The 18,854-nt window shown below is 39.3% G+C and overlaps 1 protein-coding gene and 1 long non-coding RNA gene across 8 annotated transcripts; one reads left to right on the top strand and one right to left on the bottom strand.

Moving 5' to 3' along the window:
- Nucleotides 1-66: 66 nt before the first annotated feature.
- PRIMPOL (primase and DNA directed polymerase) lies at nt 67-18,830 on the top strand. Of its 7 annotated transcripts, none has more exons than XM_037398831.1 (16): nt 67-306; nt 444-685; nt 1,724-1,817; nt 3,432-3,504; nt 4,019-4,203; nt 5,285-5,376; nt 6,286-6,427; nt 7,898-8,045; nt 11,623-11,913; nt 13,529-13,691; nt 14,937-15,034; nt 15,412-15,498; nt 15,582-15,690; nt 16,842-16,924; nt 17,008-17,054; nt 18,140-18,830. In XM_037398831.1, exons 4-16 carry the CDS (start codon nt 3,438-3,440, stop codon nt 18,443-18,445), a joined length of 1,818 nt encoding a protein of 605 aa, XP_037254728.1. In that variant the 5' UTR covers nt 67-306; nt 444-685; nt 1,724-1,817; nt 3,432-3,437; the 3' UTR covers nt 18,446-18,830. The 7 variants fall into 7 exon arrangements, with proteins under 7 accessions (XP_037254728.1, XP_037254711.1, XP_037254702.1 ...); XM_037398814.1 differs by adding an exon at nt 768-917 and having other exon boundaries at nt 67-685; XM_037398805.1 differs by having other exon boundaries at nt 67-685; nt 3,435-3,504.
- LOC119153027 lies at nt 4,322-11,614 on the bottom strand. The gene is made up of 2 exons (XR_005106018.1): nt 9,346-11,614; nt 4,322-5,029 (listed from the first exon to the last, which is right to left on the bottom strand). It is a non-coding gene; the product is annotated as an uncharacterized LOC119153027 (long non-coding RNA).
- Nucleotides 18,831-18,854: the final 24 nt, after the last annotated feature.

Here is an 18,854-nt window from a genome sequence, read left to right as displayed (position 1 = left end):
CGGGGAGTCGCTTTGGCGCCTTCGCCTGCTCCGCGGCGGCCCTGAGGGGAGGCGGCGGGCGGCCGGACCCAGCGCTGCGCCTGAGGGGGCCTGCGGGGCGGCCGCCTCCCCTCCGCCGCCCGTGGCCTTCCCCGTGTCGCTACGGCCGCCGGGCCTGCTCTGCCCAGCGCGGGGCTTAGCCCGGGCCGGCCCCCGGCCGTGCTTTGTCCCACGGGGGAAACGTGTCACCGGGCTGGAGCCGAGCCCGCAGCGGCCCGTCCCACTGTGCTTAGTGCTGCTGTGCTTGGCTTGGCCCAAACCCTCTTGGTGTGGGCCTTTTTCTTCCTCCGCAGGCTGGAAGCACAACCGCTTTTTTGAGGGAACGGTGCTTCGTGAAGATAATTGCTATTTTCTGTGATTTCTGAGGGTCGTTGTCAAATGACAGGCTGTCTTTCCCTTTCCAGCCAGCTTGGATAAGCGCGGATGTGCCTGACTGTATCGGAGCAGAACCTTCCACTTACGGTGGGATTTATCTCCTGCCGCTGTGAGGTGAAAGCCTGGGAATGGTACAGCTGGTGGGCAAGTGCAGTCTGAACCTGAACGTACCAGCCTGCTGCCGCCCCGCCATCCTGCCGCCCCGCCATCCCGCCTTGCACAACCCCTCGCTGCAGCTGGGCCTGTTTTTGGCTCCATCATTAACTTTCAGGTCAGTTAGTTTCACATTTGTCTATCGACCTTTGGTAGCGAGAGGCAGAGCGAAGATTAACATTAGAAACTGCGTTTTCCAGCTTCTCACAACGGGCCTGCTTTTTGAGGTCTTATCACCAGGTCTAATATCCTGCCCGTTGCATGAAATTCCTCAGAACTTAAGCGTAGAAGCTACTTCTGTTAGGAGCACAAGATGAAAATTTGGTGCTCATTGTTATTGTTGAGGGAAGGTGAGTAGTGCTTGTTGGTATGCCACGGTTCAGCTCAAAATAAGGATAACCACGCTAACTTTTACTAATGTTAAGAAATTTAGCATCGTTATTTAATACGTTCTTCTAAGGCTGAGTCGATAGCTGGGAGAAAATGTCATGAATTTAGTAGTGTTGAGGAGCATGAATTTTGCCATGGAGCTATGCTACATGATACGCACCAGCCAGGAAACCAGTGTAGCAGTGTTATTTGGAGTAGCGATTGATTTGCATGTCTAAGCTTCATTTTTCAGTAGGTGCAGGTAGTGTGTTTTGTTGTCATTGTTCTAGATTTTTGAGCATGTGGTCTTTTTGTTTATTTGCTTGCTAAAATATAAGGACATACGTAATACAAATACCAAACAATAATGCAAACAAATACCAACAAACAAAACAAACAAAAAACCTCCAACCTAGGCATCAAAGGTACAAAATTACAAGATTTTCACTGTCCTCATCACTAAAAAGGTAGTCTTCCATCAAAAGGGGAAATGAAATAGCAAGTTCTTTAAGTCATCTCCCAGGAAGTGTATTTCCCCCCGGGGCCTTCACATGCTCATACTGCTGAGTCAAAAACACCAAAGTGCAAACATGTTGGTAACAAAATCACTTTCTGGCAAGTAAAATAAAAACAAGTACTCCTCTTACTTCTGGTGGGACGGAAAGGAGGAAAATGAAGTGGGAATTTCCCAGTAAACTCAGAAAGCTAGTCTGTAGTTACACCTAGTATGTAAGTGTAAATTGTACCTGCTCTAAATAGATGTGTTGTGTTGGTATATTTGATACAGGAACCGAAGTTACCTTGAAAAGACCTGATGTGTTGGGCTGCTGAGAATCCAAGAGTGTGTGGGCTGCAAGAACAGTGATAGATTTCAGTTTAAAGTAAGGGTCATCAGCCTTCTCCCAGGCTCAGATATCCTCCCAGCTGTGTTTCTGCAAAAGTATGTCCTGGTCTAAGCAGGAAGTTTAAAATTAGTAGATACCTGTGGGAATTTTCCTTTACTTCCCTTCTTTTTAATGGCCAGCTTGTAAAAAAGTGCTCATGTAGGGAATGTCTTTTGCACCCAATTAATTTACATCAGAGCCAAATGAATTTATTTTACAATTTTTACGGTATCAATTAATTTACAACAGCATCAAAATGAAACTGAGGGTTCTGCTAGCACTTCTGAGAAATGCTGATTGCTGTCTGTATTTTCATTTTTCATTCCTAAATAAGAAACTTAATTGCATGAAAAGAAAGGGAGTGGAGGAAATTCACAGGTCTGGAGACTGCCAAGGTCTATAGAGTTAATATGTTTGAACCCTGTAAGAGAAAAAAACATTGTTATTTAGAATTGACAAAGGAGTTAAACTGTCAAAACAAAGGCAGGCTCAGATGTACCGTGGGCAGAAACGCAAGTGTCCAGGAGCCTTTACTGTGGAAAACTTGGAGGGGGATTCAGAGGATCCAAAATTCGGGCTTTGGGGCCCACAAGAATATTTAAATACACTCAAACTCACCTTATAGATCCAGCTTGTTAAAGATTTGAATACTGTTGAGTATAGTTAGTTCAACTTTCATCTTTCATTGCAATTGGGAGGTGGTTAGGAGTACAAAGTGGTTATACCGGGCAGAACAAAAATAATGCACTTTGATCTTTGTTACTTCTTGCCCCTCTTCCTCTCTTTCACAGTTTCTTAGCAGTGCTCTTTACTATTTTGCCAGTGTTCAGGGGGGCAATGCATTTTCCCAGAAAAAAGGTTAATTATACTTAGAAATAATTATACATGTGTTAATGTGTGTTCATGCTTTTCTACATGGCGTTGTAGTATTCAGATTACTTTATGTAACTAGTTTACAGGTTGCAAGATAGCAAGCATTACTACATCACGTGCTGTTTCTTGAACAGAGATAAGACTGTTGTCTTAAGTTTGCAAGAAAGTACAGGAGATTTTAAAGCAGGTGAAAGTATTACTGATCAATAGCAAAGGTCAACGGTGGAGTTCTTTTACTTTCAGATACAGAGCTTAGAACTAGAGTCACTGAAATCTCAATTTTTCTCGGGAAGTCAAGCACCCATACAAATTAATTATCTCGTTTGTCTCTCCAACCATAAAGCAGAAATAACAGGGGTATTTTTTCACACTCCTTGCAGATATTGTTTGGCCGGTTAACACAGTTTGTATGCTTTTTGAGAAGGAATGTAATATCATTCTGTAAACAAAAATGAAACTTTCTAGGCCTTCCCTTATTGTGTCTATTCTGTTGTGTTTATATTTGGTAGTACTAAGTTTGATAGTATTACTATTGTGGTGGGTTGACCTTGGCTGGTCAGTAGGTGTCCACCAAGCGGCTCTATCACTCCCCTTCTCAGCAGAACAGGGGGGAGAAAATAAGATGGGTGAAAAAAAAAAATGTGGGTCAGGATACAGGCAGTTTAATGAAGCAATAGCAAAAGCTGTACACAGGGAAGCGAAAGAAACCAAAAGATGTTATTTTCTACTTCCCATCAGCAGGTGATGTTTCGCCACTTCCCGGGAAGCAGGGCTTCAGTACCCGTAGCGGTTGCTCTGGAAGACCAACGTGGTAAATAACAAATGCCCCCACCGCCCCCTTCCTTCTCCTTTCTCTCAGGTTCTCTATCTGAGCAGATGCCATACGGTATGGAACATCCCATCGGTCAGTCTGGGTCAGCTGCCCTGGCTGTGTCCCCTGCCAAGACCTTGCCCACCCCCAGCCTACAGGTGAGGCGGGGGCAGGTTGGAGAGGGCCGTGATGCTGTGCCAGCGCTGCTCAGCGGCATCGCAACGCTGCTGTGTTGTCACCGCCTTTCTAGCCACCAGCACAGCACTGAGGGTGCTGTGGGGCTCGGCCAGACCCGAAATGACTATGAAGATATTTACTTCCAAAACTGTGTAGAAAGATTTAATGTTAAAATCAGTATCATAGCAAGGTTGGGTGTTGATTTGGAATATTGGCTACACTCGGTTAATTAATAAAGTACGCTCAACAAAACAAGACCAGTGATGAGTACAGGATATATTACAATTCAGTCGCAAACAGAAATTGATACTGATTTGACAACTTGTAATTGCTTTAGGACAAATTAAGAGAAAATGGGAAGAAAGGCTGAAGAAAGTGGAAGAACTAGCATCTCACTATGAAAGGAACCCTCTTCCTCCAGTTTATAGACCAAAACTGTCCAAACCCTCTGAGCCATCCTCTGTTTGGAAAATATTTTGTCGGCAGGCTGAAGCTTTCCAGTATGCAAAAACCTGCGAAGAGGTAAATTATTTGTTAGGTGAATGTTTCTGCTCGTTAGGTACTTTCAAGGTTGAACTTCATTTAAAAGCTTGGTTGACAGTAAAATCTTTATCAGATTGCAAGGTTTTTTTTCTTCTTCTTTTTTTTTTTAAACTCTTTCTACCCAATCCTGAAACAGCAAGTTGTTTTGATTTTTTTTTTTTTTCGTCTTTGTAGGAGATCATGCTATACTGGAGGTAGCTTTAAGAAGTACTAGTTCTAACATAGGAATTGATACGTGATATTAACCTCCAACAGTATAAGTGCTTTATGGTAACACTGTAGTGATAGATTTATTTATTCTGCAGGTGGGCAAGCTGTCAGGGTTGGCAGGAGAATGGGAAGGTAGTGAGAGCTGAGTAGGAAGAAAGAGAAGATTGAGGAACATAAAGATGATAAACAGGAGGCAGAGACAAAATATAACAATATAACTCTCCAGTGGCAGCAGAGCAGCAAGTTCAGATGATAAGAAGTGATGAACCAAATGTTATGCAAAATGTATCCTCTGGTTTCAGTTTAATACTTTCCAGATTGATTGTTGTTTTTAAAGAAAGTACTGTGTTTTTCTCCATGCTGTTTTAGGTGTTTAAGTAATCCTGACAGTCTGTTTTCCAAAGTGCACTCATGCTGGCTTAGCAGTAGATATTTCTGTGTTTTCTTTTCAGATTTCCATTTCTGGATAAACAATATAAAGTCGAAATATTTGCTATAAAGCCATATGCTGCCACCATGCCCATGAGGCTATTCCGTTCAGGACATTGTTCCTCTTCTGGTTAGATGCACTTGCCACTGATCAGAAGAATGAAGCCTTTACAGAGAAAACAGAGTTTACTTTAATGCGCAGCAAAGAAAAGCTTCAAATTTTTACTCGTGTAACTGAAATCAGAACACTGCTCTTAATTAAAAACAGATGCTACTTAGCTTGAAAAGAGATAAGTGATCTACTAGTAGTTTTCTAGTATTTACTAACCTTTGACCAAAGAAATTAATGTCAAATAGGAACTTCTGAAGACTTTAACTGGTTCTTTGAATTAAAAAACTTCAATGTTTTTATTTTAAAAAGGATGTTCATGTATTTGCCTTGGAAAAGGACATACAAAGTGCACAGAGGTTTTACCTTGTGACATCATATAAGGAACTTTGGTTTTATTACACGTGAGTATTTGAAAAGGTACCCTATATTTTACCATAAGATAGCAGTGTGCTATATCTAGTAGTAGCTCTTACCGGAGAGCTATTCTCAGCAGCCATGTGCTGCTCTGACTAGCACAGAGCTGTAATGGGTTGCCTGAGGTTTCATCTTGGCAATGGGGAAAATCTTCCTAAGGACAAACCAATCTATTCTGTCGTGGGTTTCTGCTTTCTTTGGAGCTGCAGACTGCCATTACTCCCTGTGGATTAAGAAACCTGTTTACTTAAATCTAATAGCAGTAGGTTCACTTTTGCTGTCAGCTTTCCTCAGCAGATCATACCAACAAGTGACACAAACATATTTCTATTAGTCATATATCAATTTAAATGGGCATTAATATAAATGTCTGGTTTTGTATTTGCATAATGTAGCTTCAAGTATTGACAATTTGATCATGTGCTGAACCCTTTTCCCCAATGTTTTCTTTTATAATAAAACATTTGGTTATGAAGTATAAGAAAACTTAAGGTCCGATTTTTATATGAAAAGTAAGCTTGATTTTTTTTTTTCCTAATTTTAAAATGAGATTAATTTTTGGTTTAGTTGGAAAAAAGTCTACGTAATCTCATTTTCAGTGCTTAAGACATATAAACAATAACTTACTAAGTTTTTTACTGTAGTTTCCATTGCTCCTTAAATTCTCAATAGCATTTCTGTTGACAGTATGTATTGTAAGACTTGTGGGGGCGTGAGGAGAATACTTTAGTTTTGATGCTGAAACTAGTTACAGAGTTTTCAAAGCATTATAGGGCTGCTACTTTTTTTAATATGGGTGATTGAAAAATATTTAGGACTTGTGGGATCCTTGTTTGCAGCTGATATGTATGAGTAACGTTTATCATGAGATGTGACTTGGTTTTGTTTTTCTTTAGTAAAGGTTATAAAACAAGTCTTATGCATTGCTATGAAGTAATTCCTGAAAAAGATGCTTGCAAACTGTATTTTGATTTGGAGTTCTACAAACCAGCAAATCCTGATGCAGATGGCAAGAGTATGGTTGCAAAGTTAATTGAGGTAAACTGGAGCAAAGTCAATGTTGTAGATTAATATGAATTTGTTGTTGATTTAATATGAAAGCAAAGTATTTACCACTTCATCTTGATTATTCTGTAGTAAAATGAAAAAGAATTGTATACCTAGTGGTTATTTCTAATGAAGTAAAAAGTATTGATTGTTTTAGTTAAAGCAAAGGTTTTCTTTACGTGAAATGGAAATATAGAGAGTGATGTTGGAATGCTTATATCTACTGTAGGTTTACTGATACAATGTTTGCTCTTGCTGATTGTTTTATGTGCTGTGCCATTTCAAAGCTGTAAAACTGAAGGAATGTTTAAGTAGTCTTCATAGTAGCATCAATAAAAGTTCCATTCGGAGATTACTCAGTTAATTTCCTTTGCCAGCTGGCACAGTCGTATATCAAGGCTTAGACGGATCCCTCCTGACTTGAGGTCTTTTCAGACAGTAGTTCATTATAGTTGAGTTAAATGATGATGTAGAGAACATCAGGTGACTGCACATATCAACTTGGTACCTACAGTTAAATATCTTTGGTAATTATCAATTTTCTTAAATAGTGCACGTTTCCCTTTTATTGCAAATTTTGTTGGAAAATGAGCTCCACTGCAAATTCAGTATGACAGAGGTGGGCAGTAAAGCAGGTTTTTAGAAGAGTATCTTCTATTCCAATAGAATCTCTTTGTGAGTGGCCATTTATTTGTGAGACTTGTGACACTTAAATGTTCCTAGCTAGAAAGGAAAGAAAGAAAAAGGTGATTGTGGTCCTTCCTTTGTAAAGAACCCTTCATTTATATAGAATCTGGAGGGATTTTCTGCAGTGCCGGATCAGTTCTGAAAACTAGATTCTTCAGGTTAAGAAGAGAACTGTGGATTTCCTGGGTGGAGGATCTGAGATGCTAAAACCCCCTAAGCTTCCAGACCCTTAGGTTCCAAGCCCCAGTTTCAACATGGGTAATCACAAGCTTAGCTTATGGAAGGTTTTTAGAGCTATTTTAGAGCCAGACATCTTATATTTTCTGCTTAGTTAGTGTTCATTGGGTCATACCAATGAATTAGCTAAATCATAACAGTGAATTAGCATACCAGCCCTTTACATCATGACAGCCTCTGTCTTCCATTCTAGTTAAGCCTGCAGTGCAAACATTTTCACAGTGTGAACTGTTTTGTGGTGGAAAAAACCCAGAAGATAAAGCTACTAAATTAGAATTCAACTTTAAAAACTGAAAAATCTGCTCAGCTTATCACTGTTAAGTGTATTCAGTGACTTGCTTATTTCAGGAAATAAAGTCTATGTCAAATTTGGTTAAAATTTGCTATCTTGTGAATTAGTTTGAATTAAATTAATTGTATGCTCAAAATGAGAAAAATCTGAAAAAAAGATGTAGACTGTGCATTTGTGATAGGTTTTATAGATACCACTGTTAATTGTGCTATTTTCTCTAGCATTTTTAATGTTTATAATTTCAGCTTGTCAGCCAAAAATTAAAAGAACTTTATGATGTAAATTGTTCAGCCAAAGATGTCTTGGATTTAGATTCCAGTACTGATGAAAAATTTAGTCGACACTTAATATTTCTACTCCAAAAGGCTGTATTTAAGGATAATATTCATGCTGGTAAGTCTGTTCTTTTCTCTTACATCTAGAAAACAAATGTGAGGTTTTGACTTTGTACGGTGCCATCTCACATTTGAATATTTATTTTAATGGAATTGTATGTGGAAACAAGTAAGTATTCCCAGCAGAAATGGCTACCTGTTTCTGTTTCATTAAGCTTCGTTATTTCTCAACTCATCTTCTGCTTCCTTTTTCTATAACTAGCATTTATGTCTGCAAAAATGTAACTTTTTTTGTGCCTGTATGCTTTATTTACAACACTACTACCAAGACTAGCTTTTGATGCGACATTTTTTTACGGAGTGACTATGACTCCTTAATTTTCAAGTTAGTGTCAGCCTTAACAGTTACAGCTACAATAATTGGTTCTAAATACAGTTGGTTTGTGCTCAGCAGAGGGTCAGAAAGGCAGGACGAAGATGTTTTCAAGCCACCTGTGCATAAACATGATTAAGAGAAAGCTGAAAGCAATTTTAGTTGTTGATGTAAGCTGGGATTTCATGGGATAGGGGAACTCCAACACAAAGAATTGCCAGTTCAGAGTTATCTTGACTCCATTTTTAAAATAAGTGTATTAATAATCTCCTCACTTCACAGAAGTATTTTGAGATACTTTTAAAATACTGTTTGTGAAGCACTGAGTTACTAGTGGTGAGCATTAAGAAAAGTTAATGTTGAAATTAATGATTTCTTCTTTTATATATATTCTGAATGGTGTGCGGTAGAGCAGGCTTATAGACATATGTGAAACAATGAGGGCACAAGAAAATATCAGCTGAGTTTTGTCTGAGTGAAGCAGGAACTGATGGAAAACAGCTTCCCCAGTGGTGGAATTAAAATCTGTATCAACCTACAAATGCAGAACTTTGGGTTATTTAACATTGCACCTGCAGCCTTGGTTCTGTAAGTTCTTAATACTTGATTGTTTGATTTTGTAGCCTTTGTTTCTTGCTGGTTTTGTTTAAAACAAACACGCAGGGTGCGGAAGCGGAAGCAGAAATGCAGTTATATAGTACCCTATTGATAATCTCAGGTGTTATTAGAAGGGATGAAATTTGGCTTTGTGACATTTAGCTCTACTGTTTGTGTTCAGGAGTAACTGTGACAACAGCAGCAGGATTACAAGAGATCGTGTTCTTTGTTACTGGGTTTTCATTGGCAGTAGAATAGGAAAAGTTGAGGATGTTTGGTTCATAATTTTGGTCCCACTCAGGTTCCTGCTTTCATTCTGCTGTCAGCTTGGTCACTATCTGTCTGACTGTCTTTGTTCCCAGTCTTCCTTTTCCTTTCTCATCCTTACCTCTTTTTCTAGCTCTGCAGCTCCCCTCATTCCAGTCTTGAGTAAAGCTTACACAGGTGGTATAAAAAAAGAAATGTAGTATTTCCTAAGTAGCTTCTTAACTGTGCACTGTGTATGGCCTAGTAGGGGATTGTATAGAGCACAAGGAAGATGGGCTCTTTGCTTTTCGTAATTAATGACAGCACAGTGATACTATCATTAATGACATGGTGCTGGGCTTCTTTCTAGCCCCATATGGCATTAGAGAAAATCTGATTTTCTTTTTGAATTGTCTGCTTATTTCATGGGAAGAACACATGTGCTGTTGGATCAAAGTTGCGTAGGGTTGAAACATGTTTTGTGCTCTTCTGAGGAACCATCTGTGAAAGGTTTTGTCAGCGTGAACACCTGGAGAAGTAGAGCAAACTGTAAGGAGAGGTTTTGTAGGCCTGTCTGCATGTACAGAATTTATTCCCCCAGATATTTTTAATATATGTATGTGGTCCATGGCCTAAACATCACTTCAAGCCAGAATTCAGATCCTTACTCCAACGCAGAGAGGCAATACAGTTTCTCAGAACCAATCTTTTTTTCAGTTTTTTTTAACATTAAAAGAACTACTCATCATTCTTAGGAGCAGTGGAATCTGTGTCCCTAAACTTTATGAGTAGTAGCTCACATGGCAAGCTAAGCAGATTGTCAAAGTTATAAGCAAGTGCTTTTAATATTGGCTGACAGCCCCAAGCGTGACACAGAGCAGTCACTTATGTGACACTGCGGTAACGGCTGCAGACCCCAAAGACTTAAATGGGATTACTGCAATTTGTAGTTCAGAAGTATGGCCTTTAACTCCTCTGCCAGTATAAAACTCTTTAAGTAACACGTGGATGATAAATAATTTGGTATGACAGCAGTTTTAGCCTGTGATCTTGATAACTAAATCGCATTAGTCAGTTCTTTCAGTAGAAGCTTCCACTGCTTATTCTAGCTCATTAGTTAAGTGTCCTGTGTAATTTGGCTATGGGTTTTGTCTGTCCGTCTTTGGTTACCATCTAGCAGTGCCTGGAGGTACAGTGGGAGTTGAATTACAATACTGGGAGCTTGAGAAGCCATTACTAAATACTTCTTAAAAAGTAATTTGTTGTTTGAGTAAGCCCTGGTCAAACTCTTAAATCAGTTAATACACTGTGAAGCTGCAAGTAAACCTTTTCAGTCATTCTGAAAGTGAAATTAGGTAAGGCAGTAGTGAAACGGACAATCACAAGCTCTTCAGAATTCTAAATCTGAGTTCATTAATGTCATCACATGCTGTCATTAACTACTGCAAAAATATTCAGCTAAATGATTAAAAACTACCTATGACAGGATAAAAAAATAAGCTGTGTAATAGCAAAGCTGTAGGAATGCTTTACTTGTGTATCGAAGAGTTTCACTCAGTGGTACTTGAAATATTAAATCAAACTACATTTTACAAGGGACCTCGACTACTTCGTTCTTGATGCTACTGTCATTAACCAAGTGTTCCTACATTAAGCATTTGAGTAAGCCTTACTATTAACAGCCTAGTTCATCCGCAGAAATGTTCCTGCTAAGCTAGCCTGAAGGCTGAAACTGAACTTGTTAAGTTTCTGACATTCTAGCGGAAAACTCAGGTTCACAGAAATTTCAGTGCAAAATTCTTCCTCATATTAATCATTAAGTCAGGATCATCCATGCATCGCAGCAGCTTGAGATGTAGTCTGTCAAAAGCTTTTAATAACTGCAGTGGCACAGGTCTTGTGATGGCTAGGAGAAATTCTTTTGAAAGATACTGAAGATTTCTATTTCAATTTTGCCCTTTCATCTGGGACTTTGAATTTAGTTTGGGAAATTCTAGTGACAGCCTATGCACTTCAGTTTCATTATGTTGTCTGTATTTCTACAGAGGTCATTGCTCAGCCATCCTGCTTTTCAGTTCTCTCTGTTCTCAGTAGTAAAACTGCAAAGAGGAAGGTTGTGGCTGTGTGATACAATTAATATATGCACAAGTGTTTATTTTCTCCAGTTTTGTTAAAAAAAAAAAATAGTTTAGTAAAATTTCTTGCCAAGCAAGAAATTCTTAGTTACTAACTAGAACCATTTTGTACTGGGCTGGTCAAAAGATATTTTTAAAAAATCCAGAAGTGGAAAAAAAAACCCAAACCTGAACACCAACCACTTCCCTCTTGGCTGTGTTGAAAAATGTTTGTACAGGAATTGTTCTTTTGTGACTCATAAATGATGTTAGCTGTTCTCGGGGGTTTTTTGTTTGTTTTTAAGGTAACTTTGTGAGAACCATTTTGCAGCCAGCCATAAGGTTAATGGAGAGTAAAGCTGCTGCTGTGATTCCAGAAGGAGGAGCAGGATGTGTTTTCCAGTGTTCCACAGAAGCAGTTGGATTAGGTGGTTCTCTTACAAACCTCACAGCTGTCGAAGATGCTTCCAGAGGCTGGCCAGCCGTTGCTCACAAAACGAAGGATACAGAAACATCACACCAGGGACAAAATCTGGATTTTTCTTTTCTAATGGTAAATGATAAAGAAGGCAACAAGCAACTTTTTGTGGATCTAGGTAAATATAAGAGTGCTTTTTGGGATGCAGCAAAGGTTGAGAAATGAGACGTTTCTTAATATTTGATTACAGCTAATAAGAACAACAGTGTTCTTATTGTTGTCCCTATGGTCAGAATTTAAACCAAATACAATACATGCTGAAAATGCAATCATAAATGCTGTACTTCAAAGGACCCTTAGATTCTTGATCCACGAAACTTCTTATATTACTAGATTTAATTATTTGAAGAAACTCTTGCCACACAAGAATCTAATTTTGTTCCTAAGGACTTAGTGCTCCTATTTCGATTAAAAAAGAATAGCATATATTGCATTTTTGTCATTTCAGTTGAATTAAAGCTGCTCAGTTATGGAACATGTCTTACAGGCGTGGCCTTCTGCATTGTTCTATACACATGAATTGAGCCTTCCTCCCCTGTTTGGAATGGCATTTGTTAGGTTTTAACGACAGAATAATAGAATTTTTGGGTTGGGCACTTCATGGCCCAGCTGGTCTTAGCCTACCCACGGTATTAAAAGGTTAAAAATCTCCAGGAGCACAACACCCATAGTCAAGGTAAAGTTTGAAAGTTCCACCCTTCTCCATCCCCATGTCTGGTTTCACTGCTTTGTGCCTTGTCTCAGTGAAACGAAAATAGCTTGGCATGCTTTTGTACAGCAGTCTGTTATGTATGGAGTATGCTGCCGACTTTATCTTGGGTTTTTCTCAGCCTTCTCTGATGAACCCCCATTCCTTCAAATTCTTCTCATGGAATTCAGCGTCGCTTTTATTGCTGGCCACTTCAGTATATCTGATCTGTTGAAACATAATCCCAAATTTGGCAGTATGGAAGGCTTCTCCATTGCTTCTTCAGAAGGATTACTTTGCACCTACTGTTCAAAAATCCTTCGAGCATATTCATGGACAGAAGTTAAAGAAAAGCAAATCATTTACTGCATCACCTTTTAAGAATCTGATGGTAGTCCCCCAAAATTAACCATCCTCAATATTTATGTTACACACTTTACCTCAAAACTGAAAAGCTCAAATCAAAATAACTGGAATACTGAATTGCTGTCATGAGGCTGCAGTGATAGAAAGCTATGTGACATTCTCGTCACATCCTCAATAAATTCTTAATTAGGCCATGTTTAAGATGCCTGTTCATTTTTTTTGTTTTTTGTTTTTGAGATTGGAATTAAATTTTCCTGATACATGCTTCAGACAAGTGATGTGTGGTTCACAGAAAAGAGAAAGCTTGATGAAGGTCCTTCTGGTTAAAATAATTGTGCAGCTTTTTGGGGTCAGTTGTATTTCACAAAGTTCATGTGAAAGCACCTATTTCTTAGGCTGAAGGGAAATTTCTGGTGATGATCATGTCAGAATGATTAAAATGCCTAAGTAGAGGTGTTGGGTGTTTGTCTTAATGCTTCTGTAACATAAAAATGTACGTGTGTGCATCATCTTGCTTGGTTGCATTTCTTCTATGGGGTGTGAGCTGAAGTCACTAATAGGTTTTGTCCGTTCCTTAGACCTGTAGCTGGGCCTAAGGAAAATTGTTTAATTTATGAGTACGGAGTACCTTAAATCTGAGCCAGTGTTGTTATGTTAAGTAATACATGTTTTCCTGTAGGAGTTTATACAAAGAATAGAAATTTCCGGATGTATAAATCATCAAAAGCAGGAAAGAATGTGATTCTGAAGATATCGGAGGATAATAAGTTTGTCCCTAACTGTGAAGAGGATGTCTCCTTGGAAGAAGCATATTTTCTTTCCTCTTTGATCTGCAATGTTAGGTAATTGTTTAATTCTGGTGGAGTTTAAAATGCGTATTTTAAAATATTTTAGTTATTTTTTTCCTGCAGCAGTTATGATTAACTCCAGTCAATGGGCAGTTATTCTGTTAACGTTGTTACAGTGTAACTTAGGCACTTCCCACAGAATTAATTGGATTTGAGTAACAAATTCCTTGGGACTACTTTCCAGGTGTTTAAAGAACACAGAACGTGTGGTACGGCTTCTGAGTTGTGCCTCGTTTCTCCATACACTTGCCTCACTCAAAATGCCGAAATGTAACAACTATTATATTTGGTCAGATTGTGTATAGTTCTGAAAGGAAAAATTACAGCTTTCCAGTCAATTAAATATGAAGAGTCTAAATATTTTCTGAAGTATGATTAAAAGAAAAAGGGGTTTTGTACATGTTTACTTGCCTGTCAGCAGATTTCCCATTTGGTGCAGATCCCTCCTTAGGCTGGATACTGGTACGTACGATAATCAAAGTTCTCTGTATCTGTCTAAACCCTGCACTGACTCTGTCTTGAGATGATCCTAATCGTTACTGCTGCAGGCAAGGTTCAAGTGGTACAGCCATCTGTATGGTATTATGTATAATATTTTTATAAAAACATGTATTTGTGACTTCGATTTTTATATCCTGAAATAGTCACTACCCTGAACCGCTGCCAGCAGCCCCGTAGCATCAACAGTGTGGTGTATTCAGACCACAGGAATCAGCTGAGTCAGCCATAAACATGGATGAGAAATTCTGCTGTGTCGAATTTAGTCTTCAGTGATCGTTTGGCTTCCAGCTAGTAACACGGCAAGGAAAAGCAGTTCATTGTAGAGAGAGAGGGGAGAAAAAGGAAGCCTTTCAAGGGATATATGTGCGTAAATATTACATCTAGAGCAAACCCTGCTGGAAGAGTGTGGACCGGCAGTGCTTAATATGGCTGGGTCCTGGGATTTTTGCCAGGAACCAAGTTGTGCTGTTCTGGAGGAGGAACCCATGCCCTCTGCCGGTGCAAGTCAGAGGAAATGGTCCGAATGACAAGAAAAAGTGCTAGGGGGATAGCAAAAGGTAGGGAAGGCAGCGTACCGAGCCGAATCGCAGACTGGCGGAGGTTAGCAGGGTCCTCTGGAGGACTCTGCGCCAACCCCATGAGCTGGTGGCCCAGGGCTATGTTATGATATGTTACAGTATGTGGTGTGTTATGCTGTAAGAATCATGTGTTTTCCTTTGTATCCTCTCTATTCTTCAGAGTAAGGGATGACACAAAAGTTCTGTCATGTGGCTTTTCAAAGGAGGAGAGAAAAATGTCGTCCTTTTCAAACAGTAGAACTACCAGGAGCAGTAGAGGTACCTCAAGCCTTTTCTACTGTACGGAAAAAACAGTACTCTTAAATTAGTTGTACAGTGACTTACACACTGGTGACCTCTCAGAGGGCTTTTGTTCAGCTCGCTCTGCAGGAGGCAGCGTCCTGCAGCACCTGAATGCCACTTGCCCTCCCGTAGCTGTCACACTTTGTCCCAGTCCCTCCGCGCTGCAGGGGTGCGGCAGGGGTAGCACTTGAAAGACCTACGGGAAGGTAACAGTGAATTTAGCTCCAGTTTTGTGTAAGGATTTGGTGCGATTCATGTACGCTTCCTGCCTACAGTCTATCATGTGTAACAGTGTCACGTATTACAACGGCAAAGCCAGTAATGGTACGTATACTTGGCATTTGTTTTAACAGATTCCATGGAAGGTTATCAGGGGTCACCGTATCCAGAAATTGATTATTTTGTTCGCTCTCTGGTTAATAAAGATGGGGTACAAGGAGGTAAAGACCACTTTGCTATTTACAAATCGCTATTCTGCAGCATTATTTTTAAAGAACTTACTCAATTTTTTTTTCTTCCCCAGGGATACGGCAATGGCGTTACTTCTCTCAGGAAGAAAAACTTGTGTATGATATTTCTGGTTACCGTTGGTGTGAAAATATTGGAAGAGCTCACAAAAGTAACAACATCATGTGTGTTCTGTAACTGTTCGCTTTAAAACAGCTTTATTTATTTGCCTGCTTAACTGTTACTCTGTAAAAATGCTGAAAAAAAGGATAGATAGATTCTATCGTACAGATAGAATCAGCACCTGTTACAATTTCTGCTCTCTTACTTTGTGGGGATACAATACTACTTTTAAAGAAAAAAAACGTCCCACAACTTCCCCCTCCCCCTGCCAAATGAACCTGTATTGCTAATATTTCTGTGAAGTAATCTTGATGCTATTTAAAATGCGTGCCTAAAGTTGCTAATATACAAGTCAGATTGTTAAAGCTGTTAAGTGGTACCATGCTTTGATGCTTCTTAGCTAGGAATCTGAACAATCAGAAATAAGGTAAAGAAAACAGACCACTTCTAAATTCACTTGCAGTGCTTCTTAAATTACATTAATTCTTAAATTACATACACTAAAATGACAAAAGTAACTCCTGCCACCACTCAGTCAAGATGACTTTTGCTAATGACTCGACAAGGACTCAGACTTCTTAGTTTTAGCAGAATAAGTGTTGGAAAGTCAGGTTTTTTAGATTACCTTAGAATTGCAGTATATCATTAGTAGAAAATGTTTAACTTCAAAATAACTCTATGTAACACTTAAAATAACTGAAAGATAAGGAATGATTTTGAGAAACAAGGGTATGACCCCCCCGCAGCCACCATGCTAGATGAACTTGGTGTTTCTCAAGGAAGTTGCTTGAAGCTTGGTGTTTCTAAAGCGCAGCTGAAAAAGCTGGGTGGTCTACATTTGACAGGAAATAGTGATTTTATCTGGCTTTTATAATGAAATTATCTGTAACAGCAGCAGCAACAAATCTGATCTCACAGTTAGCTCCCATATACTAATCTTAATGACTTTTTCTTCCAAGCTGAACGTAATGAAGTTGACTACATTGCACTTTCAAATGTTAGTCTTAACAGGAACGTATTTTTAACTTAAGCCTGAAGTTTATTGAAACAAATAGACTATACAAAACAAGTAAGTAGTAAGTATGTAAAGAGTATGAAGGCGATACTCATAGAAGCAGGCAAACAAAGCCTGTTCATTTAGTGTCTGTTTCCTACTGTATGCATTCACCTCTTTTATGAACTGTTACTAAAAACTGAATTATTTCATTCTTAGGATTCTAGTAGATCTAAAGAAGGAAGTCTGGTATCAGAAGTGTCACGATCCAGTCTGCAGAGAAGAAAACTTCAGATCACAAAGTAAGTATTCTGTGATTTCAAAGCAATTACAGTTAATACTTTTGGGAATGTTAACTTTAATAAATGCCGTATATTTGATTTAGGTTTTCCACTACCACCTACGATATGTCTCCCGTTTCTTTTTAAAGAGGTATGTTTTTGTCCTGTCGGTACACTAAAGTTCTTGTGAGTAAAGCTGTCTTTGGAAGTGATTGAAAACGCCCACTAATGCAGTCTGATGAGCTCCAGACAGTATGTTATACATATATACGGAGATAGCGCGCTCTCTCTCTCTCTCCATACAGTACATATACATTACACAGGTATAGGATAGCTCCCCCAGAGCAGCTGGGCTGGTGTGGTAGCTCCATCTGTTCATTCTTAAGTTCAAAGCCTGTCAGCAGAGATGATGCTAAGTCACTAGAACAGCCTAACTGCAGCAGGACTCGAGCCTTTGGTCTGGCCTGGTCTGGCCTGGTCTGAGCAGCGGTTCCCAGGGCATAAACCACAAGACCGCTGCAGGTGCAGCATGGAAAAACTGCCCCAGTTAAGCTCTGCTGTGCGTGTTTGACTTCGTGCTGGGCCAGCCGAAATAAAAATGTTCCTGGAACACTTGAGTCAAAGTCAAATTTAAGTCAGTGACCCTCAAAGGTGAAGTTCACTTAGCGCCGTTTCAGTGTGTTAAAGCACTGATGTTTACCCACAGAGATAGGGAGAATATTTAAACCAACCTGATGCTGCACCCGGATTCTAAGCCCTGAAGATAGTAGTTCTTCCACCGAGTAGGCCATAAGAATTGACATCTTTGCAACTTCTAAGTTTACACATGGCACTTTTAAATTTCATAAAGCAGCATGGCACATTAAGCTCTACTTAAGCAGATCATCAATAGCTGTTAGTGTTATTTCATAGGAAGTGTAATTTAAATACATTTTCAGATCCTGTCAGTATCTTTAAGCAGACACTAAAATTAGTTTTAACCTTGTATTATTTTAAGAAGCTGTACACAACAGAATACTTGTAGTTTGCTAGAAAAACAGAAAATTTCTTCTCCTATTAAAATAGGCTTCCATAGGTTAACGTGGCTATAAACGAACATGCTGGAAAATCTGTCTTGTTGGCCAGCTTTCTGTAGTATCCATTAGATGTGACAGGATGAATTTCAAACTTTTAACTGATCTGAAAGGTTTGAAGACCATTTTCGTATGGAATAATTAATATTCTTACCTCTAAAAGGAAGAAGAGTATACTCTAATGGATGAAAGGGGGAACACAGAAGAAAAAGTAAAACCGCATTCTGACGTGCCAGACTTGTCTAAAAGCTCAGTATCTCTAGAAAAAAGCTTGTCTCGAGACTTCCTGCTGTCAGACAGCGAGTGGGACAACACGAGCGATGATTCCTGTTTCCTGGAAGCTACTGAAGATGTGGAGCTAGCTGAAGCTGTAAATGATAGTTTGAATTATGCCACCGAAGAAATTCCTGATGAAGTTCTTCTGGAAACTTCAAGTAAACAGGACACTTGCAGTAAAGGCGGCAGCTAACCACAGACCTGGCTAGCAAACTGACGGCCAGCAACAAAGCTTGCTTATCCTACGCTTTCTGTGAAAGATACTCCGATGTAGTGCAAGAGTGCTCTTCCAGACTGGTAAGGCAAAGAAACAAGTAACTGCTAACAAACAAGTAACCTCAGCAACCGGATGGCACAAGGAGCTCATGGAAGATTACATGGGGGCTGAAGAGTACTGGACTGAAAATTCATCATGAGTGCTGCTCTGACCTTAGCACTTTTAACACGTTGTGTGGTTTCTGTTTTCTTAGTAGTATGTCCAAGTTTTACTGACAAGCGAAGTAAAATAGATTTCTTCACTTCCAGAAATGGGAGGAAACTGGTCAAATAGAAATTTAATAAAAAATTTGTCTATCAAACCGAAGTCTGTGTCCTTTTTTAAA

This window comes from Falco rusticolus, chromosome 1, assembly GCF_015220075.1.
Source record: "Falco rusticolus isolate bFalRus1 chromosome 1, bFalRus1.pri, whole genome shotgun sequence".
NCBI lineage: Eukaryota > Metazoa > Chordata > Aves > Falconiformes > Falconidae > Falco > Falco rusticolus.
Note: the sequence above shows the minus strand (reverse complement) of the source record. Positions and strands in the feature narration are given on the sequence as shown.

What these genes read in the sequence shown, in the direction of transcription:
- PRIMPOL (XM_037398831.1), top strand. Translation starts at nt 3,438, where the DNA reads ATGTTTCGCCACTTCCCGGGAAGCAGGGCTTCAGTACCCGTAGCGGTT. An exon ending in ATGCAAAAACCTGCGAAGAG is followed by an intron (nt 4,204 to 5,284) that starts GTAAATTATTTG and finishes TATTTTAAAAAG; the next exon opens with GATGTTCATGTATTTGCCTT. An exon ending in TAAAGATGGGGTACAAGGAG is followed by an intron (nt 15,499 to 15,581) that starts GTAAAGACCACT and finishes TTTCTTCCCCAG; the next exon opens with GGATACGGCAATGGCGTTAC.